A 27307-nucleotide genomic window follows, 5' to 3' on the forward strand; every position below is an offset into this window, starting at 1 on the left:
TATTTTAATTCACGTGATTTATGCAGGGTACAACTTCAAGAATAAAATTACACGTGAATTTTTTTTTTTTAATTAGTCATATTTCAAGGGCAATTTTATTTGGAACTTTGTGCGATTTCCATCGAAGGAGATGGCTTGACGAGCAAAAGATCCATGGCGATTCACAGTCTTAACTTAAAGTGCTTAGTCGCTAAACTGTCGATCAAATTAAGTATAATTTGTAGTAAACAAAAAATTTTGAAATTGAAGTCCCCGAAGTACTGTCTTCAAAATTTATAAGTCCTTCTATCCCCTTATGTAAATTTAAGTAAATTTGGACGCGATCGACCAAAACTGAAATTAACACTAGATTACAAGTTGACTTTTCAATACAAACAGAATAATGAAAATATTCTGTTTGTTTTTGTTACATTCTTTTCTTTTATTAAGAAAAACTGTTTTCAGTATCATTTTTTTCATAAATGTTCTTCCAATGTTTTTTTTAGAATAACTTTCTACCTCGTCGTCCAGCTGATCCCGGTAAAGGTATTTCTTTTCCTTCAGCTTTGCCCACTAAATAAATTATATTCAATAATATTTTTAAAATTAATAATAAAAATTTGATTTTTTATTTTAGTTTTATTCTTGTTTTGTTAATATTAAATATAATACTAACAAAATTACCAATTAAATTTGAATCTCAAATAGAATGACTGATAGAATAAGTCCCTCGAAAAGTTTTAGAGGGTTAGAAAAAAATTACAGGACTTTACCACCGACAATTACAAATAAAATTACTGACGGATTAAGTCCCTCGGAAAGTTTCAGAGAATTCCAAAAAAATTACAGGATTTGCCACTAGCAATAAGTAAATATCTGACGGGTTAATTCCGTAGGTAATATGAATTCGATCACTGATAGAATTATCAACGATTTATTATGTCGGTAATATGTCATATTCACCGATAAAATTACCGACGGAATGATGCCGATAATTTTTTTTGTTTGGTGTTAAATTCATCGATGATTATATTACCGATGAGATGACTAATAAAACAAAAATTACTAACGGTATATTTTTCAACATCAATTACTGTACGTGATTCTACCGGTAAATATTTTTTCCAATAAAATCAGTGTTTAAATATCTACAAATATTCAGTCGGTATTACTAGGATAATAATGAACAAAGCTGGCTGGTAATGCGTTTGAATTAGCCAAATGAGGAAGGTGAAACTGGCATATATTCTTCTTGCAAAGGAGTTATTTGCCGTCACTTTGCTGGATATGTTTTACAGTCGCCTCCTTTTTATGGCAACAAGGAAATGGAAGCATTCGGACCTCCTAAATTTAGCTAAAGCCAGGTTAGCCATTGAGAACACGAACATCGTAGTTGGTCGCTGGTTTTCCTGGTGGGATCCACTTTTCCTGTATTAATTTCATCAGAATATTACTTTTTTTATATAAGTATAATTTCCATTGACGAAGCAGCTCATACCTTTTAAAATGGTTTTTGCAAAAGAAATATTATTAATAATAATAATAATAAGGAATTACCTGTTACATGGCGATGCTTTGTGTGTTATGGTTATACCGCTTAGCTATAAAATCAAATATATTAAATTGTTTGGGTATTTAGGGTGTGAATAAAATTATTTAATTATTTTAAAAACTAATAGTTGTGGTATTTGTATTAAATTTTTCATCAAGAGATTTTTAATAATTTAAAATGAATTACTTAAAAAAACATCGGTGCTCTCATCGATGAAACAGAATGTTATAGATAATATAAGCAACACATAAATAAATAAATATGAAACAAAACAATCAGTGTTCTTTTAATTAAGTGGAAATATTATATGATTTAACTAAGATCCATGCATGAGTGTTGGTATTTTTTTACTTTGACATTTTTCATATTTTTATTTATTTATTTTAGTGAAACCTTGTATATATTTAAATAGAACCATCCTCTACTTCCAACAATTAGCAATAAAGTAGGTGTAAAAATCCTCGCCGAATTCTTATTTGGCGGTTTTTTAATAAACTTTCTAAAAGTAGTGCCAGGTTCGATGTAATGAATAAATGGAAAGCAATGATACACTTGGGGGACAACACGTCTGTGATATGTTGATAGATACACGTGCATAGTTATCATATCCGGTAAAGGAGCCGGTTTCAGGTTATATGGATATGGATTAATTGGACTCAATTTAAGTTAATTTAAAAATATTAAAAAATATATCTGAAACTTTAATATTTTATATAAAAAAATTAAAATAATAATTCATATGAATATAATATATTCATGTTATAAATAATGAAATTTAAAAGATTATTTCAAAAGATTTTATATCCCACATTAAAAAGATACTGTGTTAGTATGCTGTCCTTTTAAGTTGAAATATTTAAACAAAAAATATTTTTTATTTCACATTAAAAAAAAACATATTTTTTTTCTTGTGAATGTAGAGTATATGTACTAAAGTGCTTAAAATCTCACATTGAAAAAATATTTTTTTTTGTTGTATACATAGAGTATATATATTAGAGAACTTCAAATCCCATATTGAAAAAAATATATGTTTTTAGTATTTATATAATGAACTCTGAAAAAAATTAATAATCAACTAAAAAAATATAAAAAAAGAGAGGTCTTTGGCTATGAGAAAAAATACATTTGAAAAAAAAATCGGGTCTCAACTAGGTTTTGTCGAGTCGTTCGGGTCATAAATCGACTGAGTTTTGCCGGAATTTTGCTTATTCCAGTATTTTACCTTACTCGGACCAGTTCAATCACCAAATCAACCCGTTAGGCCGGTCTAGGTTTAATAACTATGTAAACATGTTTTTTAATTATAAACGGCATGACCATATATGTTAATGTAGCTGAGAAATTTGATGTAAATATATAGTTATGATTCGTTGTGTAACTCTACAAACAATTACCTGTTTCGACAATTTACTTTTGTTATGCAAATTTAAAGCAATCTGAGAGATAAAATTAACAGTTCAAGAGATCCAAAGACATAAATATTCATTTAATATTTAAAATACCAACGAGCGTTCAATTCGAGTGACAGTGCTGGATTCGAATGTTTCCATTCATTATCGACGTGGCGAACCAGTGCGATTTGCGCGTAACAAAAGTCTTAGCTCCAGAAAGAAGTTGAACGCGTCAAATAGACTTTTTAATAAAAATGGATCATGATTTTTTATCTAATCAATGGATCGGGTGGGAATTTTGCTAAAACGTTTTGTCTACAAGTATAAGAAGTCAACTTTGTTCGAGAACATGCCAAATTTGACTCTAAGAGTTTTTGCCCATGATTTTCTTTGTTTTTATTATTGTATGCTAGGATTTTATTAATTATGATATTTCTTCTTATATTTAAACAGTCCCGAGGGGCTATTTTTTTGAAAAAAAAGATTATTGAATTACAAGATTTTAAAAAAATATTAGAGTTTTCTCCATCTATTTCTCTACAATTTAGAATTGTAAATTCAAGGTTTAAAAACCCTAGTTTGTATTCACGTTACACGCTATGTCAATTGGTATAAATCCACGATGGTCTATTTAAGAACCCTACTTGGCAAGTTACTAAATTTGAAGAGATTCCTTTCTTTGATGGGAACTTTTTGGAGAAAGATTTTATTGAATGGTCATTAAAATATGAATCTATTTTTATTTGAACAAAATTTCTAGTTATCAAAAAATAGAATTTGTCATATGTAATGTGGTGCTAATAAATTATGGTGGAAGCTTTGAAACAATCATTAATGAAGATTATTGAACTACAAACTTTTCAGAAAAATATTAAAGTTTTCTCAACAATTTAGGACTATAAACTCAAGGCTCGAGAATCTTAGTTTTTGTTCAAGCTATACATTACATCAAATAGCCTCGTGTGATGGCAATGCAATCCCTTGTAATATCATGGCAATACTTTTTTTTTACTTCTTAAGTACTAAATAGCAACAATATAATATCATGATTGCATTGTTAACGATTGTTCTTAAGCATGTATTTAGTAATGTGATACACAGTATTTTGATAAAACTATTTTTTAATTGATAGCATATTAAAATATATTTTTTTTTTTTGACATCAACATATTAAAATCATAAAAAAATCTAAAAAACCCCATTAATTTAATATTTTTTTAAGATGAAAAGAAGTTTGAAATACAAGTGGGTTGAATTGCAAAAACAACCACACCATTAAATGTGTATCTATGAAAAAAATTAACAAACACCTTAAATTTTTTTATTTTATTGTACATTTACCTTTTTCTTGGTATACATCATTGTTTGTTAATTGTCTATATTCTTTTATTCAAAACTGTTAATTTAATCAATTATCTTCAAGTTTTGACAGATAAGTGTGCTCCTTATCATATCATTTTTTTAAAAAATCTCAAAGATATAAATAAATGACATGTTTAAAATTTATATGAAAATAACTTGTAATATTAGGCAAGTTAAAAGGCTGATCATTATAAAATACATTTAAAAGAAAACATCCTTTTACTATGTGTTATTGCGGTTGATACTATTCAATGAATAATACTATTTCAAAATAAAATTGGTCACAATTTTTTTTCCAGTTTTATCATTCAAAATAATGTTTGTGATGTTTACTTCTCTTTGCATATTTTTAGGCTTCAAGGTTTTTTTATAAAATTTCATAATTAAATTAGAGATAAATTTGATGAAATAAGATTTAAATTTGCAGTATCAAAAATAATTATAAGAAAAATGACCCCAAAAAAACAAATGGGTTTTTTTCATATTTGCTTGAAAAAGGTTCATTGTCATCCAAAAATTCTCCATTCAATCATTCTTGGTCCTTCTAGGTTTATAATTTTATGTTTAGATCATAATTTTTATTTTTTTTATGTTCTAGTCTTTTAGTTTTAAAAAAAGAGAGAGAAGGTCATTGAAAAATAGTAAAGGAGAGAGAAAATGGCGGGTTAAACACGTTTTGACACTAAAAAAAATCTTGGTGTTATTGGATTCCTCTTAATGAGATAAATTTTGTTAAGGTGATTTTGAACTTTCATCTTGCCAAAAAAAAGTAGAGCATGCCTCGAAAAACTTTTGTTGATTCAATTTATTTTTGGTTTTTGATCGATTTATGAGTGATTTGAGATCAATAATGAATTTATCAAGGTTATCAAGGTGTTTCTAGATACTTTTACATGAATATAGTTGAAAAATAGATTTTTAAGGTTTGAAATGTCAGACTCCGACCTTTCTACCACTTTTAATGGTTGGAAACTATACTAGTAAAGAACGCATCACTTGTCATTATAGACTACACTTCATCTACTCTGTTTTTTTTAAAAAAAGAAGAAGAAGAAAGGGTTAAAAATAGAGAAATAAGACCAAACATGAGAGCCTAGCCTTGAAGGCTCACATGTGCCTCGACTTTTTTGTATTGGGTCAAGCATGTTAACTCGTCTAAATCTGGGCATCTGACCTTCTTTTAGACAAACCTTATTTATTTTATTTTTTATCTAAAATTTTAATTAAAATTTGTCAAGGGGGGATCTTGGTGAATTGATTACATGAAATGATAAAAATAAGAAAAGGTGTTACCACCTAATTTTATGATTATTATGAACACTAACTAGTCTTTAAAGATTTTTGGATAAAGAATTTGTTATGCTAAAAGAAAGATGAAACACCATAAAACATCATGCTTAAGGTAAGTTGTATTGTTATTTGATTTTTGGATAAAAATACTTATTATTCATACATGCTAATATTTTTGCCTAAACTAAATGCATATGTTATTAGAGGTGAAAACTCCTAAGATAATGATTTTGGATGTAGGTTTGATAATGAAACTAAATCCTCACTTTTTTTTTATTACGGGGACAAGATTCAAAATAATAATTAACACGAACTTGGGTTTTGAATTGTTTCATTTAATTACTCAAATTATATTAACCCAACATAAATTAATTATTTTACCAAGCATAACCACCAATATTTCACACAAATTCAATTAATATAAATAAGCATAATCTAACACGAAAAGAAAATCATGAATACACTGTGAATATATTCAAAACCACATCAACATTAACATACATTCGCGCGGTTCAAAATTTAACAAAACAAATTACAAAATTATTTGAACAACAAATAAATCATATATAAGGATTAAAATTAATCTTTACGAGTCGTTAGAGTCAGTTGGGACATGAAGAGAATTGATGGAAAGAAAAAAGAAACGGTCTCGGCATGTGGGCTACACGCATGAAGGAGCTATTAATGCTGTAGCGCGTGGACCACTCTGCAGGAAACACAACTTACTCCTCTAAGTCTGTTTGGGAGTGTAGTTGCAGTTGCTTTTCAAAATGCTTTTCACTTAGAAATGTATTAAAATGATATTTTTTTTTAATTTTTGATATCAGCACATCAAGATTATCTAAAAAAACTAAAAAAATATTAATTTGAAACAAATAAAAAATTTAAAAAATATTTTTTTTTAAAACTCTTTTAAAACATAAAAATAAACAAGATGAAACGTGTCAGCAGTGTTAGTCACCTCCACTAAAGATAGGAAATCGGAAGTCATAAAGTTATTTTTGTGCTAACTAGAAAAACAATATTAGATAATTATATTGTTTCATTGTTTATTATGGACTCATAATTAATTTTTTTTTAATGTGTAGGATCTTTTGCAATAATTTTTAAACTTTACTTGATCTTTCTATCTATTTTTTTTTAACACAATCTCCCATTATTAATTTTTAGTCCATCCTGTACTTAGTTCCTTGTTCTCTTTTTCTTTTTATTTCACCCTTAAACTCCTCTCTCTCTCTCTCTCTCTCTCTCTCTCTCTATATATATATATATATATATATATATATATATATAAATTGAACAAAACACATAAAAAAATTAAGGTAAAAAATAAGTTATGATAAAATTCACTATAAATAAATAATTAAGATTATATTTAAAATATTATTCCACTAATACCATTCAATTTTACCTTTGTTTTCAAATTTGATCATAGCATTTGTTTTTGTAATTTTAGCAACAATCCTGTTAATTATTATTTATTAACCTAATATGCAAAAAAAAATATTTGTGGCAAAAAATATTCAATAAAAATAAGATTTATATTTTTTATTATAAATATCTTACATATTTTTATTAGATTAATTATTTTTTAATAGTATATGAAATATGGAGGCATGATTTTCAATATTTTATTAATATAAGTTTTTTTTATTTAAAAGACAATGCTTTTAATAAAAAAAACCATGTTTCTATTAATAAAAAAATGTAGTTTAGATTGAAGGGATTCATATTTTCCTATTTATTTTAAATTATTGATATTTTTATAAAAAAGATATTTTAATTGCCTTTACTTTTAATTTAAAATACTTGTTACTATAAAGAAATATTTTAGTAAAAAATTGCATGAATAAGAAAATAATAATTCGTTTTCAAAAAATATTTTTTGAAATTATAAAAAAAAACTTAAAAAAATAGATTTTAAAATCTAATAACGCGGGTATATAATTAGTTAAAACACTGCATTGCATTGCGAGCTTGAATAAAAATTATCATACATGGAAAGGAAACGACGACAACAACGAAGCGAAAAAGGTAGAGTTTATTGGGAGGGAGACCGTGTGCTCTGATTAGAGAGAGCCTGCGTAGAGAGTGTGCGGTTAAAAAAAACAATAAAAAAGTTATTTGTGGAAACCGCGTAACAAAGCAAAAATAGACAGCAGACAGCACATAATCTCTCAAATCTCTTTACAAACCCTCTCCGTCTCAAGTGGAGCTGTTGTCTGTATTCTTTACTCAACCAACACAGTTCCACCAAAACCACCGCTCTAAGTCCAACAATGGACCCCACCAAGTTCAGAGGGAAGCAGCCCATGACGGTTGACATTGAGCAGATGCCGGAGACACCTTACCGAGGGAGCCACCACAGAAGGGCCCACTCAGATACGTCCTTCCGCTTCGACGACCTCCTCTTCTTAGATGCTTCTGACTTCGACCTCTCATCTCTCGACGACCTCCCTACTCCCAACACCACCACCACCACCACCACCACCACCCACCCTCCACCTGCAGCTCCCATGGCCGTCGACTCCTTGTCCGATGACTCCACATCCAACGGTCAGAATCAGAAGCCCAAACCCGTCAATCACCTCCGGAGCTTGTCTATGGACTCCGACTTTTTTGACGGTTTGGGTCTTGGGGCTGCCGGCGGTGCAGATGAGAAATTCGACGGGAAAGCGGTAGCGGGAGAAAAGAGGGCCGCGAACCCCCACCACAGGCATAGCTATTCGATGGATGGGTCGTTTGAGGTGGATTCTATTATGATTGATGGTGTCAAGAAAGCTATGGCTCCCGATAGACTTGCAGAGCTATCTTTGATTGATCCCAAAAGAGCTAAAAGGTTTGACCTTTTCTTTTTTTTTTTAATTTAAAATTAATCTCTAATGATTAATTCTAACTGTTTCTCATTTGCTTCCTAAGCTATATATATTATATGTGTTAATTATTGTAGTACTTCAGTAGAAAGATGGAGAAGTAGTAGTGTGATGTTATTAGTTCTGTGGTCTTTTGTTGTTTGAATTGTCATTTTGCTGGGTAAAATGATTAGTGATGAGGGTTTTTTTAACGAAATGTTTGTGTTTTCTAGGATTCTTGCTAATAGGCAATCCGCAGCACGGTCAAAGGAGAGGAAAATCAGATACACTGGCGAGCTAGAGAGGAAGGTGCAGACGCTTCAGACTGAAGCAACCACCCTCTCCGCACAGGTCACGATGCTGCAGGTATATGTTGGTTTTGTTTTGTTTAATGGTTTTATCTAACTTCCTTGAGAAATATAATTAGATTTGGTTTCTTTTATTGAATTTGTGCTTCATTGCCCTGTGAAGTGATGATTGTTTTCTGTATGGGAATGCATGGAGCTGCAATATTTTGTTTGTGATGTCTCACGTGTGAATAATCGTTGGATCTATTGATTATGACTTTGATCTCTTGATGGAGTGATTAATGACTTTTGTCTCATGATGGACAATTCATTTGATACCATTTTGAGATATCTATTAGAGTTTAACAGGATGGAAAGCAAGTATAGAAGCTATGGTACTTTACAATTTGGCTATGGCATGTTGAGGCATTACCTTGATATATTGCCTTATTTGTTTTAAGCTATGTCCATCCCATAATAGGAAGTTTATGTTCAATCAAAATCTCTTTTAACCTTTCTTGCATTTGTATAACCATTTTTCAAGACTCTGATTTAATAACTTTTTTCGTGTTTTGTAAAAAAATTCTTTCCACATGTTATTGTTTTAACTGATGCATCGTATTTTGTGGTGGACCCATGTAATTATGCATGGAACAATGATCATTTTTGGTGTTTTATTTTAAGCATTGCATTAAATGCTGGGTTAGTTCTTGATTTGAGAAGTTTCAGTTCTTATGATGACAAACCTGACTCGTTGATCAGATTACTATGTTAAGGCCAAGCACCTTGCTCCGTATCCTTGAAGGAAAGAACAGTGTAGCCATATAGTGATTAATAGTTCTTTAACTGACATCAAAGCGACTTCTTTAATATAATAGCATGGCGTCTTTCATGCGTCACCTGCACCAAGCAGCTACATGCCTTTTATATTTGAGGCATTAACCCCAACACACTGTCTTGTGTGTTCCATAATTGGAAGTTTAGGTCAACCATATTTTCAATTGTGAAACCATTTATAATATTTTGACATGTCAATTCTGTTCAAGTTTTATCTAATCACCGTTTACAACCGCTGACTAACCATCTCATTTGGTTATGAATTTATGAGATTATGCACTAGTATTATCTTCTAGTGTTCTAATTTAAGCATCGTGTTGAATATTGTGTTAATTCTCAGTGAGAAGTTCTGGTTGTTATGGTAACATACCTGACACAGTAATCATATTACTATTTTTGTTGTGGCCACGCAATTGCTACTTATCCTCGAAGACAAGAACTGTTGTGTTTATATCCTTTACAGTGATTAATAGTTATATTTTAGTGATATCAATGAAGTTTCTTAAATAGCACGATGTCATCTATGCGTCAACTGCAGCAAGCTGCCTCATTTCATATTGTCAGTGGCCGTGATAAAAAGGAGATACTTGGGTCTGTCAATTTGAGCTCAGTCAAACTGGTTGCTTGCGTGCTGTCATACTACCAGATCATCTTATTTATAGAACCCCTGATGATGAACCAGATTTAACAGGATGAATTGACCTCACTGGACTTGAACTCTGTTTCAGCTGCACTTGCACTCTAGAAGGATTTTATAGAATAAATTTGAGCAAGAGCTTTTGATTTCATGTTGAAGCGTGGAAGAATTGAGTGATGCATCAATCATTTCAAAACTTATAGCCAAAAACAATGAGTTATGCTTATTGTCCACACGCTTAACTCATTCCATCTTCTGAAGCATGCACCATATTGTCATTCCAAAATACTGGATATAATTGTTCTCTGTGTTATCATGCATAAATGCATAGTGCATGTGGACACTCATGGCAGTTCAACTGCAACCCATCCAACCATTCATGCAACCAGCCCTGTTTCTGCACGCCCATAAATGCTCTCCAATGAAAGTATTTATCAGCCTTAGCTATTGAGACATGCCCCCAGAAACCTTACTAAAAGATTATCTGGAACTTTTTTTAACATTTATTTTGAAATGCAACAAACCTTGTGAGATTTCATATCATCTTAACTCCCACAATGGCTGTCCATAATCTCAGTTGGAACCTGTAGCAAAGATTCTAGCTATCTTAGATGGTTTTGTCCCTTTGGCTTTGTATTGAAGACATGAAATTAAATCCTGCAGTCACCATGCATGGAAAGTAGTGGCTGCAAGCTCTGTTTCAAGTGTTGAAATACATTTAAATTTCATGTGAAAGTGGAGCCCACATTAACACCTCCCTGAAATCTGGATTATTTTTCTTAAAAATATGCTTGGATAAATCTCTGTTTGGATAGTTATCTAAATTACAAGTTGATTGGTGTTTGAGACTTACCTACAGACAGCTTCACTTCAGATTCTTGTTTACACTCTTATCCAGTTATTAATCGGCAGAACATTATTTATGTTTCCCAATATAGATTGTGCAATTCATTGATGTGTTTGTGTATATTGACAAGTATGTCCTGTGCTTTGTATTAGACAGGTATATGACTTTGAAAAATGTAGGCTCCTATTTTCACCTTGGCAAATAGTTTCCATATCCATGGATTTCCCAAAAGATGCAATGATATTTGTTGAGCATATTTAAGTTGTGGGCTGCATGGGCTATATATAGTCCAGTACATGTTGCTATATTTCCTTTTCCACCTGCGTGCTTTTTTGAATTTGTTTTTAGATGATATGGGTATCTTGTTCAAAATTGTACTAATTTATGCAGACTTGTCTGTATCCTTCCAGTAACCTGGATGGCACTCATAGAGGCTGCAGCTGGTACTGGCTAAAAAATCAGTTGGGAAAAAACATACAGAAAAATATGGAGGAAAGCTAATGTTTGTCTATATTCTTTTTATGGATGCAGAGAGACACCACTGGGTTAACTGTTGAGAATAAGGAACTGAAACTGAGGTTACAGGCTATGGAGCAACAAGCACACCTTAGAGATGGTACGCTTTGAATAAGAATGTTTTTCTTTTTTGGAGGTGTAATAATCACATTTTTCTATTTGTTTGACATTATAATGTACTTGCATAATCTAAGCACACCAGGTAACATTATAATGTACTTGCATAATCTAAGCTCCCCACCTGGTATGTGAACATCGTCCTCTTTTAGCATTTGATGGATGTGATATGTCATAATTTGCCACATCTTAAACAGTGCCTGGGCAGGTTTGGGTGTAGGTGTGTCTGTTGAGTATAAGTTATAGCATGTCAGCATCATTTAGCCAAAGGTATTATGTTGTTGCCATGCTTTGAAATTATTCTTAAAATGGGAGAAATACCTTTTATCATTTCCATATGAACTTTTTTTTTTGGCGCTCTGCCAAAATGCTCATGTTTGATTATTTTAACATGTTCACTTACTTATTTTTCATCAGTAGTTTTAGGGGATGAATCTAGAGTAGTGATGAATTGGTGTTTTGTAATTTTCCATGGTGTGCAGCTCTGAATGAAGCATTAAGGGAAGAGGTGCAGCGGCTTAAGATAGCAACCGGTCAGGTTCCGGCTGTCAATGGAAACCCTTTCAACAGAGGTCTACCTCCTCAATTCTCCTCCCATCAGGGCTTACAAACCTTTGGCAACCAGCAAGCTCAGCAGCAGCTGCACATGCCACAGCCATCCACCACTGGCCAGACTCATAATGGGCAGCCACACCCTAGCTTCTCAAATTTCAGCCAAAGGGTCTAATGTCACCGGCGGAACCTCATTTGCTGGAATGTAATGTTGCAAAATAGAAATTAGTTCGACCCTCGTAGCATCTTGTATATGTAAGCATGTATATTGGTTGCAGGCACAGGCTGTGAGAGTACTTTCTCGTAGCTCCTGTCACGTCAGGCTATGTTATCCTCAGGACAGATTATATTTATCACATGTTGCATAGAAATTAGGCCTTCATTAAACAATTGAGTGGATGACTATTGTAATCTTCTATGTGCAGAATAATTAATCTCTGGGTTCGGCAGGACCAAGCACCACACATTTTCCTTTGAAATATGTTTTTCCTCCCCTGGTTTCAACCAGCTATGAGCTAACCTTGGTCAGAAGTGATCTCTTACGCCATTCACAATTAAATGACGAGCATGCAATTTTTTGACATCAATAAAAGCCTAAAGGGTTATATTTTAGTCCTCCAGAATACATGGATGAGAATGGCAACCGGTGAGGTTTTGGAGGCGGTTGGTGGCTATATTTTGCAGGGATCGTTGGCCCAACCATTTGCTATTCTTGATGGAGACTACCCTTTTCAGTTCTTTTTTTTTTCTTTCATCTGCCTGTCATCACTTGTGACCGAGCAAGATTCCCTCCAGCTAAAAGGACTGTCAGAGTGTCAAATTGGCTAGGTTTGCGCGAGCTCGTTTGGCAATGCCTAATGCCTTTGAAATGTGTTTTAGAAAAAATTAATTTTTTTTAAATTAATATGTTTTTGATGTTTTTAAATCATTTTAATGTGCTGATTTTAAAAATAATTTTTAAAAAATAAAATAATATTATTAGCATATTTTTGTAAAAAAAAAATATTTTAAAAAATAACTACAATTACACTTACAAAAACTCCAATAGCTGAAAAGATATAATGGGCAATGATATCCCACAAGACAGCAGCGATTTCGGCAAGCATTGCACCAACTTATGCAAGCAGGCATGAGTCTAGACTTGGGTGATGGATAGCCCAAGGCATACTCATTCTGGTAGCGTGGGAAGTTGGCAGAATGTTTTGTGGGTTTGTGGAAAGTCTAGGTGCAGACCCGCCAACAAGATCGCATTGCCTTGACGAAGCCAAGGGCATTGGCAGCTTGCAATGGAGAGGGGCTGAATCCGGCAGGCAGCGTGCGAAGACTTTCGCTAATATCCATATGTTATATAACTAATAAATTAATTATATACAACCATCTAGGTGGTGGTCTAGTGGTAAGAAATTAAAAAGTTTGCTCTCTCTGTGGTCTCAGGTTCGATAAATTGATTATATACAACCATCTAGATGGTAGTCTAGTGGTAAGAAATTAAAAAGTTTGCTCTCTCTGTGGTCTCAGGTTCGAGTCCTTGGTTGCTCATATGATGACCACTGGAGGCTTACATGGTCATTAACTTCAAGGCCCGTGGAATTAGTCGTGGTGCGCGCAAGCTGGCCTAGACACCTATGTTAATCTAAAAAAAATAATAATAATAAATAAATAAATTGGTTATATATGATTTTAATTATATATATATATATATATAATATTTAATTAAAAAATTTAAATAAAAAATTTTGAACAAAAATATTTTATAAAGAAAATTATAAAATTGTTATAATTATAATATTTTTATTGCATTAAAACATTATTCCTAAATGTTCATAATCAATACTCTATTAAGACTGAATATTAATTAGAACTATTGAGATTAATATATATTATGTTTTTTTTATGAAATGAAATAGCTTTTTTTTCATAAACTGAAATATAAAAAATATCATACATAAGTGCTTATCAAATAATATGTATATTGAATTGATATCCACGGTGAATAGTTTTTTAATTTGATTCAAAATTAAAAATTGAAAGTCAAGTGTATAAAGGTTACATGTTAAGGGTGTAAGAAAATATTTAAAGGATAGAGAGTTGTTAAAGATGTGTAAAAATTATATATACGTAAGTGGGTGGGCCTTTTCTATTGTTTAAAAATAATAAATTCAGGATAAATACCTAATTAACATTTGATTTTTACGTGAAAGATAAATATGCTATAGCAGATTAATGCTACTATTTTAAATTATATTTGAAAATAATTGCAAACTATGGGTTACTAGTTTAGCAATTTACCAGTAACCGAGTAAATTTTATTTAGAATTAAATAATTATTTTGTTTCGATCTAAAGTGTTTATAGCCTTAAGATAGGTCTTAAAATTTTCAAATCAGAACCATATAATTACTCATATATGTGGGATCTAATAAATTTTAAATCAATGCTTAAATTAAATATAATAAAAAATATTATTTTTTAAAAAGGAAAAGAAAATCAAACACGAGGATGATTGTTTTTATAAAAAAAAAGCACAAATCTAAAAAAGTATCCTCCCTTGACATTTTTTCATCACCCCCACTTGGGTTAATACTTGACATTTTTTAAGGATCAAGTGTTAGCCACCTTATTTTTTCCTTCCTCTCCTACTAACAATATACCAAACAAGGTTAAAAGTGAATAAACCTTCAACATAAAACCAAACATCTAGATTTTGTCGCTCATGTGAACGTTTCTTGCAAGCTTATGGTTGTCTTGTAATAAGCGAAGGTGACGAATTCTTCTCCTTGTTGCGCATTGATGTTTGATTTGGTGGGCTGATAATACAATCAGTTGGATGAATGATGCCAGTTTTTTCTTTTCTTTTTTACAATAGAAAAAACCCACCCACTTACATTTATATATATAATTTTTACACATCCATCAAAACATCTTTAGACACTTACTTTTAATTTTTAATTTTAAACCAAATTAAAAAAAAATACACTAAAAAAAACAGGGAAAATATTATTCCGCACGCCACTATTTATTAAAAGACAAATCACAATCTGTCAAAATGATTTGTTTTTTAGTTCCTCTTCTATTCAAAGATAAAAAAAGATATTATAAACTTGAAGCTAAACATACATTTTAGTCCTTTAATTTTTTAAATTATAAACTTTCAGAGAAATTCAAATTTGGTCCCAAACTTCATTTTTTTTAATTTTTTATCCCTGGTTTGAGAGAGGAAAGATAAATTGACCGGATTTCAGTTGTAAAAAGAGAAAGTTTTGGTTGAGACCGGTTCTGAACACGAAAACAAGTTATTTTGGAGTCAACACGTTTTTTTTTACATTGAGAGTTTATTCAAGGTATTTTTTCACTTAAAATTACATAAAGATCTGAATCCGAAAAGAATTTTGGTTTCAGGTTGATTGTGGGTTTTGAAGTCAATTTTTGGATTGTTAGAGTCTATAGCACTGTTATTAAACCCGGTCGGGCCCGGCGGGTCGACCCGGGACCCGGTAGACCCGGTGGCTGGACCGGTCCGGGTTTAATAAAAGACCGGCTGTGGCAACAGCCCGGCCAAACCCGGGCGACCCGGGCGAACCCGAACGAGACCCGATTTTTTTTTTTCTTCAAATGTGGGATTTGAAATCCATTAGTATATAAACTATATGTTCCCAAGAAAAAAGTCATGTTTTTTCAATGTGGGATAAAAAACCTTTTGGTTTAAATACTTCAACTTAAAAGATAACATAATATCTTTTCAATGTGGGATTTGAAGCTTTTTCATATATATACTACATGTTCCCATGAAAAAAACCATGTTTTTTCAATGTGGGATTTGAAACCCATTAGTATATATACTCTATGTTCTCAAGAAAAAAAATCATGTTTTTTTAATGTGGGATAAAAAACCTTTTGGTTTAAATACTTCAACTTAAAAAGATAACATATTATCTTTTCAATGTGGGATTTGAAACCCTTTCATATATATACTCTATGTTCCCATGAAAAAAGTTATGTTTTTTCAATGTGGGATTTGAAACCCATTAGTATATATACTCTATGTTTCCAAGGAAAAAGTTATGTTTTTTCAATGTGGGATAAAAAACTTTTTTAGTTTAAATACTTTAACTTAAAAGCTTAACATAATATCTTTTTAATGTGGGATAATTTTTTAAAAAAAATATTCTTTTAAACTTCATAATATGTATAATTTATATTTACATGGATTTTTTCATATGAAATATTAAAATTTTAATTTTTTTTTAATTTTTCTGGGTTAATCCGGGTTGACCCATGAAACCCGGGACCCGGCCCCTTGGTCGGGTCAACCCCCGGGCCGGGTTTAATAACTATGGTCTATAGATCTATTTTACAAAGTGTTTATGTTGTTGTTGTTTTTTTTTTTGTTTTTTAGTCAAAATATGGTTAAAATGAGTTTTTCTTGGTATGAAACAAACCATGCAAATTTTTCAGTGACCAGAGGTCAATGAAATCTTGGTATTTTTTTCAATTAATTAAAAGGTGGATAACCCCCTTAAGAAAATTGAAAAAAAAGCCTAGGAATATAGGTCGCTCCAAGCTTGCTTGCTTGAGCATTATTTTTTTTAGGTCCAAGATTTCTAGGTTATCTAAGCCCGACAAACTAGGTTTTTTTTTCTTTTTTCTTTTTTTTTATCTATTAGAATTGATTTTTTTTTAATTTTTTGCTTATTTTTTCTCAGTTTTATCACTTAATATTTGGTTGATTACTAATTGGGTAGCATAATTTGTTTTGATTTTTTTTTTCAATCATCTTGATATTTGGTTCGTACTTAATTTTATAGGTGTTTATTTTAAATAAAAAAAATTATAAAATAAATTGTTGAAACTAATTGATTTCATAATTCAGATCACGAGTTTAACTGAGATCACGGATTTAACTGATTAATTTTATTAGATTTCATTTTCATTTTTTAGCATCATACAATTTAATAAATTGACGTTAATTACTAAGCAGTCGTAATGTGGAAGCGGCATTCGGAGGAATTTAGAGAGTAAAGATTGTCCCTAATAAGTTCCAACGGTCTTAGAGAAACGACAACAAGGAGAAGAATATACCGGAGAAATCAGAGCTCATCATCCAAATATATATATGCATTCAATACTGTTATTTGTTAACTGAATATATATTTGGTGCTAGCTGTGTAGTGGGATCAAGCGACTAGCAATGGAACTGAGCATCTTGCTGGTCTTAATTCTCATAAGCATGCTTGTATTTTCAGCTTTCTTCTGGCTACAGTCACGGATTTCACCAAAAGAAATGGAGGTAATCCCAGGTAGCTTGGGTTGGCCAGTTGTTGGCGAAAGTTTCTCTTTCCTATCCGCGTTTTCTAGTGCAGCTGGTATATTCAGCTTCATGAAAAACAGGCAGCAGAGGTAAGCAATTTACTTCTCAAAATCTGTCTTATTGTCCGAACGGCTACAGCTACTAAACAATTTGATCTTTGTTTTTCTGTTCTTTTGAAACTTTTTCGTAGGTATGGAAAGGTTTTCAAGACTTTTGTTCTGGGAAGATTCACTGTATTCATGACTGGAAGAGAAGCAAGTAAAATCTTGTTGACAGGAAAAGATGGGATGGTGAGTTTAAACCTCTTTTATACAGGGAAGCAGGTGCTGGGCCCTACCAGCTTGCTCCAAACCACCGGAGAAGCTCACAAAAGGCTTCGGCGTCTGATCGGAGAACCCCTGTCAGTAGATGGCCTAAAAACGTATTTTCACTTCATTAACACAGTGGCTATGGAAACATTAGACCAATGGTCTGGACGAACAGTGCTGGTCCTTGAAGAAGCTTCTACAGTTGAGTCTCTGTTGCTCAATCAAAAGAGATTGCTTCCCACCCGGGTTGCACTGTTGTTTTTGGGATGTTATTGAAATATCTTTCCACTTTTGCAGTTCACTCTCAAAGTAATCGGTAACATGATAATGAGCTTAGAACCCGCTGGAGAAGAGCAGGAAAAGTTTCGATCAAATTTCAAAATCATTTCTTCTTCATTTGCATCACTGCCATTTAAAATCCCAGGAACAGCTTATCATAACGGTATCAAGGTATTAATTCTTCTTGCCATGTTGTCAAATTAATTCTTCATGCCATATTGTCAAACTGTAACGTGAGATATGAAGCAACTAATTAATCTTTGGAAACTGAGGACAAAATCGAGAACATAATTTCTTACAACAATCCATGAAAAAACGAATATTTTGAGATGTGCTCTGATAAGATTTTGCACCTTATCATCAGGCTCGGGATAGGATGTACGACATGTTAGACTCAATAATCGCAGGGAGGAGAAGTGGCAAAAGCATCCAACAAGATTTCCTAGAATCCCTGATAATGAAACATAGCAAAGCAGAAGGTGGAGAAGATCAGGAGGACAAACTGACAGACAAACAACTGAAGGATAATATATTAACTCTGCTAGTTGCAGGTCACGATACAACAACCGCTGCTCTCACCTGGCTTATGAAATTTCTCGAAGAAAATCCTGCAGTTTTAGAGAAACTCCGAGTAATGATAAATTCAGACTTCCAATTATATTTTATTTTGTGAGGATGACTTCTGGATGCAGTCTGATATTGGACTTGCAGGAAGAGCATATAAACATCCAATCAAAGAGAACGGATGGAGCCAGCCTCACATGGTCCGAAGTTAACAACATGCCTTATACTAATAAAGTGAGGGGGGGATTTTTTTAAAAAAAAATTCATCTGCTAAAATCTCCCCTTATTTGAATGTTTGGTTCTTCCATTATGTCCAGGTAATCAATGAAACTCTCAGAAGAGCCACAATATTACCTTGGTTTTCAAGAAAAGCTGCCCAGGACTTTGAAATTGACGGTATGTATATCCACAAAACCTGATGTCAAGCAGCAATATGAACATAGTGGTATTAATTCATTTCATAATATCGCAGGATATGAAATCAAGAAAGGCTGGTCTATTAACTTGGATGTTGTTTCCATCCACCATGACCCTCAAGTTTTTCCCGACCCAGAAAAGTTTGACCCTTCCAGATTTGACGTGAGTAGCTCAAATACAATCCATTATCATCAGTTGATATGCAGAGTGAAATAATTTTGAAATCAATTGCAGGCACCCGTAAAGTCTTTCAGCTTTCTTGGATTTGGTAGTGGACCGCGGATGTGCCCTGGAATCAACCTTGCCAGACTAGAAATCTGTGTCTTCATACACCACCTGGTCATAAGATACAAGTAAGATGAAAAACCATATTCAATCGATCGAATAGAACGCACAAAAATATCACTTGCATGAAAGACCATTATAGATTGCATGGTACTATACTTGCATCATGAGAGCAGGAACATTCTTGCACGGAGAGCATGATCACTTCATCCAATCTCAACCTTTTGAAGACCAATATAGATTGCATGGTACTATACTTGCATCATGAGAGCAGGAACATTCTTGCATGGAGAGCATGATCACTTCATCCAATCTCAACCTTTTGAAGCTTTTTTAATTATTATTGTTATTATTATCACTATCTGTTTATAATTCTGGTATCAATAATAGGTGGAAACCTCTTGAGAAAGATGACTCTGTCCAGCCAACACTTGTGCGGATGCCAAGAAACAAGTATCCAGTTATTGTTGAGCCACTATAAACTGTGAAGCATCTACCTCCTAGGAACATATGGATGGATAAGAAAGAACAACTTCGAAGCATTTATGAGATAACAAGAATAAGCATCGAGAACTTTTTAAACCAATGTATTTTCTCTTCAACAATGATGTAATTCATGATAACAGGACTCGTTTTGTGTCTTCTGCTGTGCAACAAACTTCAACTTTGCGCTGCCACAAAACACTATTTTGAACCATTTCAGCGTGGTGAATTAAGTTTGGGTCTGAAACTCAAAAATCCGTAGGTAAGGTTCACATTATATGTGATTGCCAGAAAACTAGCCTTCCATGCAATACGAAAAGGTAAGACCAGAATCCATTGAAAGAAGATTAGAATAGACAACTTTGCAAAGACACTGGAACTTATCATAGCGATGGAAGGAGGGAAAAGGATTCTATATTTACTGGTACAGAGTAATAAAGAATCTAATTAACCACCCAACCTGTCAAGCCATCATAAAACACGGAGGGGGAAATTTTCCGCTGTCCAGCTGCAGGAAATTATGGATGACCTTGGTTTAACCATGATTTAGAAACATATAAAACAGGGAAAATCCTCATAAACATAACTAGGTTAAAAAAAGATATCTGTGCTGTGAGATAATAAAATTGGGTAGTTACTTTTCCTCTGGCTTTTGTTTTATTTTGACCCAATTAATTGTAGAAGGTGTACTTCTCTTCTTTAAATAATCCTTAACATCTCTTCAACAAAATTGAGCTTCATCAATTAATATCATCTTAAGAGATCTAATTCTTTTATTATCAGACAAATTGTGTCACTTAAATAATTAATCTATATCACAAATCCACATATCAAAGATTCAAGGGTCAAAGTGAGGGTTTTTTATTTTGTTAGAGCTCATAACTCGTTTATCAAGACCATCATATTTAGAGTAACCTAAATGATAGTCATATTGGTTGCGCTCTTGGTGAACTTGCCAACAATGATTATTCTTGTAATATTTATTGATCTTTAGATGCCTTATTCGAGAACTTTCTTGGGATTCAATTGTTTTAAATATGTTGGTCATCTAATTTTGCAGCTTTCCTCAAACAGTCATAAGAATATCACTAAGAGTTAAATTCATAATAAGTGTAGATTTAAATTTGAATACTAAATGATCATGATATAAATATATGCAACACTAGCTTAAAAATAGAATTGAGATCACTTATTATTCTTACAAGCGAAATCACAAAAAAAAAATAAAGTTAATTTTATTTTTTTTAATATATAAATTAATCATGAATAGAAAAAACACCAGAAAAAATTTAACTGTGCAATACTAGACCTTAAGTATAAATAATTAATCAAATAAAAGTCACTTTCAGGTAAACTCCACAATTAATAAAAAAAAGATTAATGGCAAAATTTAAATGGAAAAATATAAAGGAAGCAAAGTATAAGAATATAATGCAAGATGAAAAAAAAAATTTTAAGCACAAAACAATACTATTAATAACAAGTTAAACAACAAGTATAATACATAGTAAAATTCAACGTATCAAAAGTAAAGTGATTTCCTAAGAGTTATAAGAGTATCAGTCATAAGAGTATCACTAAGAGTTAAATTCATAATAAGTGTAGATTTAAATTTGAATACTAAATGATCATGATACAAATATATGCAACACTAGCTTAAAAATAGAATTGAGATCACTTATTATTCTTACAAGCGAAATCACAAAACAAAAATAAAATTAATTTTATTTTTTTTAATATATAAATTAATCATGAATAGAAAAAACACCAGAAAAAATTTAACTGTGCAATACTAGACCTTAAATATAAATAATTAATCAAATAAAAGTCACTTTCAGGTAAACTCCACAATTAATAAAAAAAAGATTAATGGCAAAATTTAAATGGAAAAATATAAAGGAAGCAAAGTATAAGAATATAATGCAAGATGAAAAAAAAAATTTTAAGCACAAAACAATACTATTAATAACAAGTTAAACAACAAGTATAATACATAGTAAAATTCAACGTATCAAAAGTAAAGTGATTTCCTATCTAGATTGGTAGGAAGCTGGTAGTTACTGTTGTTGACATGGAGAAGATTGCTGACGCATGGCACTGATTATGTGCTGGCATGGCGGTGACGTGGAAGAATATGCTGACGTGGCGTTGATTATATGCTGACATGGATTAGTGAATTAATCTACCTTAAGTGGTTCCCTTGCCACTATTGAAGAGAGAGGTGGTTCTGTAGTGGGTTGCGATCGGCAGCGTGAAGGAGTTGTCGTCTCGAGGCAGTGTGGCACCGTGGGCCGAGGATCTGTTGCATCGATCTGATGTGGCTTCAGAAGACGAAAATCTTGCGATCACTGCAGATGGGGGCTTTCAATGGTCTGTGGCGTCGATCTGTTGGTTCCTGCTGAGGACGATGGCACTGCGAGTGTTATGGACGGTTGTTAAGGTTGTGCTTGCTGCGGTTGTGGTAGTTGGGATGGGTTTGGTGTGGCGGATGATCTGGCTAGGGAGGATGAATGGTGGCTGTCGTCGGTTGGGAGATTGTGGTTGTGTGTGGTGGCTAATTGGTTATGGTGGTTGTTGGCTGCTTGATTTGGTTGTTACGGTTAAAGAGAAGAACAGATCTAAGGGTATGTTTAGGTTAGAAGAGGGATGGGTCTGTGTTAAAGATGAACAGTAGTTTTATTTTTTTTCTTCCTTGTCAATTGTAAACAGAAAGATTAAAGAAATTTTTTTTAGATTTAAGCTGTAAACAGAAATATTATTATTTTTTTGTTTCATTTTGTTTTTTTACTGTTACATTCTTTATCATTGTTAATCAAAGTTTCCCATAAGATCTAAAGTTTACAATGGTTTTTGAATTTGAAGATCTAAACAAGCTCATGCATTATTTAATTGTGAAAAAAAAAAGTTCTGATACCAAAATTGACATGAGGCAAAAGAGATTTAAAATTAAAAAAAAATAAAAAGCTAAGAAAAATAAGCCAAAGAAAGAGAAAAAAATTAAAGAGAAAAAATAGATGTTGTAAAAATCTGCAACTTTATAATTTTTATTTAATATATCATCAAATGCATAATATTTTAAAACGTAGGATATAAAACTTAATTTAATAATAATTAATAATATTTAAAAAAAAAATTTAAAAAAAAACTTATAGCTCATAAAAAAATATTTAATAATAATTAAATTAAACTAAACAAATAAAACTTGATTAATAAACTTTAACTAAATATTCAAATAAATTAAACCATACATAAACTAAAACTTAATTTCTCATGTGGACTACCATCCATTATCTATGACTATTATCTATGATTATTCAAGCGATAAACAATATATCGGGTATAGTGTCTTCACCACTTCACTTGTGCAAATCACAAGAGCAATTCTGACTCCCTATATCCGCTGCAATACAAGGAGGCCGAACTTTTTCATCTTGATACCAAGTTGAACGTTTTTCAACTAACTCATTCACGAAATCATCGAGCTTCTCAATTGTAACGCTGGGCATAACCACAACATGGGCAATATTCCCTTGGCAAGCTAGCTGCCACCTGCGAACAAAATCCTCATCTATAGGCCGCTCAAATACAACTGTGCTGCTGAGCTCATTCAACATAGCACTAATCCCAGCATCACGCAGTCGGTCCTTCAAGTAATAAGCATTTCTGAGACACTTTTGCACTTCTTTCTGGAACCCTTTGTATCCTTTTCTGTTGAGCGTGTACCAAAGGAAGATAGGGGCATGACCATTACGGCTTCCCATGATTGTAGCATCCCTTGAAGCAAGGTACTCAACATTGCTTGAGAGGACATTAATGTGCTCCATCCTTGTTATCTGCACGCCACATGGCATTGGGCATCCCACAAACTTGTGGCCAGAGACACTAACGCTTCCAATGGGCTTTTTGAAAGTAACCTTCGGTGCCTGTTTATCACCAATGAAATGAGCTACACAGAAAACCAGGACCACAACGCTAAAATAACAGGTACTTGTATACTTCTTAACGACCCAAACAAAGAAAATTGGAATGCGTGACCGCAACATACTAAACAGCTACAGGGGAGACAGCATGACATCATGACGTCTCGCTAGCATAATGGAATATGGCCACTTCTTGTTCTCTACATTTTGTGTACATGAAAATAATATTTTGCTTCTTATGGTTCCATCAATGACTTTTATAATGTTCAACGGTTGTATGTATCAGCATGTCAAAGATGCCAACAAAGAGGAGGCGCTCCAGAAATAAAACCGCCATAATGAAAGATTTGAGATTGTTCCAAGTGTATAGGGGCTGGTGATGCTACAGAAACATTTAGATCAGATGATTCAGCCCTTTTTGTCAAATTTTGTTAAGATGAACTACTTAATTTCTAACATACTTAAGAGAAGCAGAACAAATCAGTCACTCTAATAGATGGTGACCAACTGGAGAGAAAATAAATGGGATTGATCCTCATGAAATGTCATGAGTTATTCATATTTGGTTGATCCAAGAGCCTTACAGAAAACACAAGAACTATTACCTTCCTATGATCAATCAAATCATCTTCTAACAGGAGTCATAAGAAATCACTTACACGTTTGACAAAAGGCATCATAAGTCCAAATAAAGCTCCATCGCAGTGAATATAGAATCGATCTTGTGAAAATCCACTTTCTTCAAGGGTTTGTATCACAAGATCAAGATCATCAACTGCTCCTTTGACAGTCGTGCCTGCAATAAGAATGGTCCATTGAAACAAATTAATGATGCTCAAGCAGACATGGGCATGTGTCTGCATAAGAGTGTGTGCACATAAGAGAGAAAGATACCTATATTAACGTTAATGATGGCTGGTTTGTCCTTGTTAGCAAGTAGTTTAACTTTAAAATCAGCACAGTCAATCTCGCCAGATACCAGACAATCAACCTTCACACAACCCATTCTATACATTCGAGCAGCTTTGAAGACAGAATAATGCGACTCTCGAGATGCATAGAGAATTCCATCAGGAAACACTTCCCTCCTGCACAATTGAAATGCATTAGCAACTCACTCTTTTCTAGCACTTGATTCAACTCCTCCGTATTCAAAAAGAAACATGAAAAATCTACTAACCCAACTAGAATCCCATGAAGATTGCCTTCTGTACCACAATTAGTGATGTAACCCCAGTATTCACTTTTCTCAATCTCCCAAAGACGTGCAAACCAGTCAAGAACACCAACTTCAAATTGTCTTGAATGTACACCATAGTTACTCTCAATGAACGGGTCACCAAGATTGTTGATGGAGAAATGTTGCAACTGCCCCAAAGCACCATAGTCGAAGTCCAGATTATAAGGATAACCTATAACAGATAAAACCATGTGAACGATTCGAACTCGAAATAAATAGATTCTACAGACATGGAACCAAGCAGACTCTTCCAAACACCAGCAACATAATAAATTTTAAAAGCAATTATACCAATCAAATTGTATGCATTTCAAAATTAACAAAACAATGACCAGATCCCGAGCAGTGTTAACAGATTCAATTCCCGCATTGAGGAAGAACAAATTAATAATAAGCAAAATTCTAAAATTGAAACATCAACACGAGCTATTAAGAAACCAAATTAGACACTTACGAAAAAAAAAATGTAATGATAATAGTAATGATGAAATTTAGTGTTACTATTGGTGTTCAAAAAATTGATCACCTAAATGATGTTTAGTCCTTTCCATTAAGTTCTTTCGGTAGCGAGCCAAAACGCTTGCCATATAAGCTTCTTTATCTCCGGTAGATTCATCGTTAGCCTCGGGCTCCGTGACTTCGAGGCAAGTGGTGTGCACGTTCCTCCCTAACACAATCTCTCTTCCATTTTGTTTATCTCCGTTTTCCGCCTCCACAACCGTCAGATCGAAGTCCTCGATCTCAACCTTCCCGTTCAAGTGAACCGGCACTGCATCGACAGCTTCCATGGTTTCTACTGCTACAAAAATAGCCGTTAAGAAAACAAGAGGGGAGGATTAATGTATCGGTTGCTTGCCTTAATGAGGAATGATTTTAATGTAACTGTAGATCTGAAACATTAAAGGGAGGGAAAAGGGCACCTGAAGAAATTGAGGAAATGGAGTGGCGGTGGCTACTTGCTTGCTTGAATGAAGGGAGTTTGATTAGAGAGGGGTAAATAGAAAATAATTAGTTGGTTATTTATAGAAATATGGTAATAATACTGGTCAACCTAAACAGAACTTGGATTTATTTATTTTTCATTTTCATTTCTTTTGGCCCACACGGTCACGTGATTAATTACAATTCAAAATTTATTTTTTATAAATAATTTATGAAAAAATAAGTTATTTTAAAAATATATTTGATAAAAATCAATTTAAGACAACTTTTTTAAAAAATAATTATAATAACATAGGATAGAATTTATAAATTAATAGTTCGTTTAGTATGATAAATAAATAAAATATTTTGAATCAAAATTTCAAAGTTGTTTTTTTTTTATAAATAATTCATGAAAAAATAAGTTAAAATAACTTTAAATTAGAGATATATTGATAAAAATAAATGCAGTATACCTTTGAATTCATAAATTAAAAATTAAAAGTTTTAGGTTTTAATTAAATTAAATTAAAATCTTGATTCAATTTTGTAACAATTTTTTTTATTTAAGTTAAAAATAATTTGTAACCAAATATATGTATAACATTGTTATTAGTCAAAAGTTAAAAACAACTTCAATCAATTTGAAAAACTCAAGTAAATGGAATCTAAAATTTGAAAATTTTAACTTTTGATTAATATAAAATTTTGATTCAATTTAATAACAAGTTTTGAATTAAAAAAATATTTTTTAAAATTTAAATTTAAAAAATATTGACTCGTGCTCCATAAAAAAAATCAATTTATATTTTTTCTCATGTGAGGTATAGCCATGGTGAGTGTTCATGGCCTTCTTTAACCTTTTTCTTTTTCTTTTTTTATTCTTAGAGAATCCTATAGGATCTGTTCTTGTGATCTGATACTGCTTTTTTTTTTTTTTTTAACGAAGGATCACTCATTAATATCAATTTTATTTAATATAAAGCTCAACACAATTTATTTATAAAAAAAAAAAAACAATCAAAGATACTACCCAGGCTTCACAGCAACTGCAAGCCACGTGCGCGGAGATTAATTTCCGTGGGATGACGTCATCGGCCACCAATTTAGATGCTCGATCGTGTGTCTAAACGTGGAATGCAGCACGGTCTATGCAGACGGCGGGCCAAAGGAACGATACCGTTTAATGGTTGTTATGCGACGTCGTTAATGATGGATTGTTGAGATTCGGGGCAGGAACGAGTGCCGATTGGTGGATAGACACGGAAACACGTGGAGCTTAAAGTTGGACAAACCGACAAAGCATAAGTTTCAGTGTTTCACGCTACAAACTTGGATTTCATTAAGAGACACGAACGACA

At 32.5% G+C, this 27307-nt stretch overlaps 3 protein-coding genes across 3 annotated transcripts; 2 read left to right on the top strand and 1 right to left on the bottom strand.

The window, feature by feature from the left end:
• The first annotated feature begins 7587 nt into the window (after positions 1 to 7587).
• Positions 7588 to 12701, top strand: LOC7467825 (transcription factor VIP1). Its single transcript, XM_002300889.4, has 4 exons — positions 7588 to 8416; positions 8663 to 8795; positions 11569 to 11653; positions 12153 to 12701. The coding sequence occupies exons 1-4, from the start codon at positions 7857 to 7859 to the stop codon at positions 12395 to 12397; spliced, it is 1023 nt and encodes a 340-aa protein (XP_002300925.2). The 5' UTR covers positions 7588 to 7856; the 3' UTR covers positions 12398 to 12701.
• Positions 12702 to 17201: 4500 nt separating this feature from the next.
• On the top strand, positions 17202 to 20079 carry LOC7466402 (abscisic acid 8'-hydroxylase 3). Its single transcript, XM_052450685.1, has 9 exons — positions 17202 to 17618; positions 17720 to 18038; positions 18135 to 18287; positions 18481 to 18747; positions 18828 to 18914; positions 18998 to 19076; positions 19153 to 19259; positions 19332 to 19450; positions 19773 to 20079. The coding sequence occupies exons 1-9, from the start codon at positions 17410 to 17412 to the stop codon at positions 19861 to 19863; spliced, it is 1431 nt and encodes a 476-aa protein (XP_052306645.1). The 5' UTR covers positions 17202 to 17409; the 3' UTR covers positions 19864 to 20079.
• Positions 20080 to 23047: 2968 nt separating this feature from the next.
• On the bottom strand, positions 23048 to 26069 carry LOC7466403 (serine decarboxylase). Its single transcript, XM_024596233.2, has 6 exons — positions 25946 to 26069; positions 25552 to 25821; positions 24966 to 25197; positions 24680 to 24873; positions 24445 to 24581; positions 23048 to 23788 (listed from the first exon to the last, which is right to left on the bottom strand). Exons 2-6 carry the CDS (start codon positions 25811 to 25813, stop codon positions 23222 to 23224), a joined length of 1392 nt encoding a protein of 463 aa, XP_024452001.1. The 5' UTR covers positions 25814 to 25821; positions 25946 to 26069; the 3' UTR covers positions 23048 to 23221.
• Positions 26070 to 27307: the final 1238 nt, after the last annotated feature.

Source organism: Populus trichocarpa, chromosome 2, assembly GCF_000002775.5.
Source record: "Populus trichocarpa isolate Nisqually-1 chromosome 2, P.trichocarpa_v4.1, whole genome shotgun sequence".
Lineage (NCBI taxonomy): Eukaryota > Viridiplantae > Streptophyta > Magnoliopsida > Malpighiales > Salicaceae > Populus > Populus trichocarpa.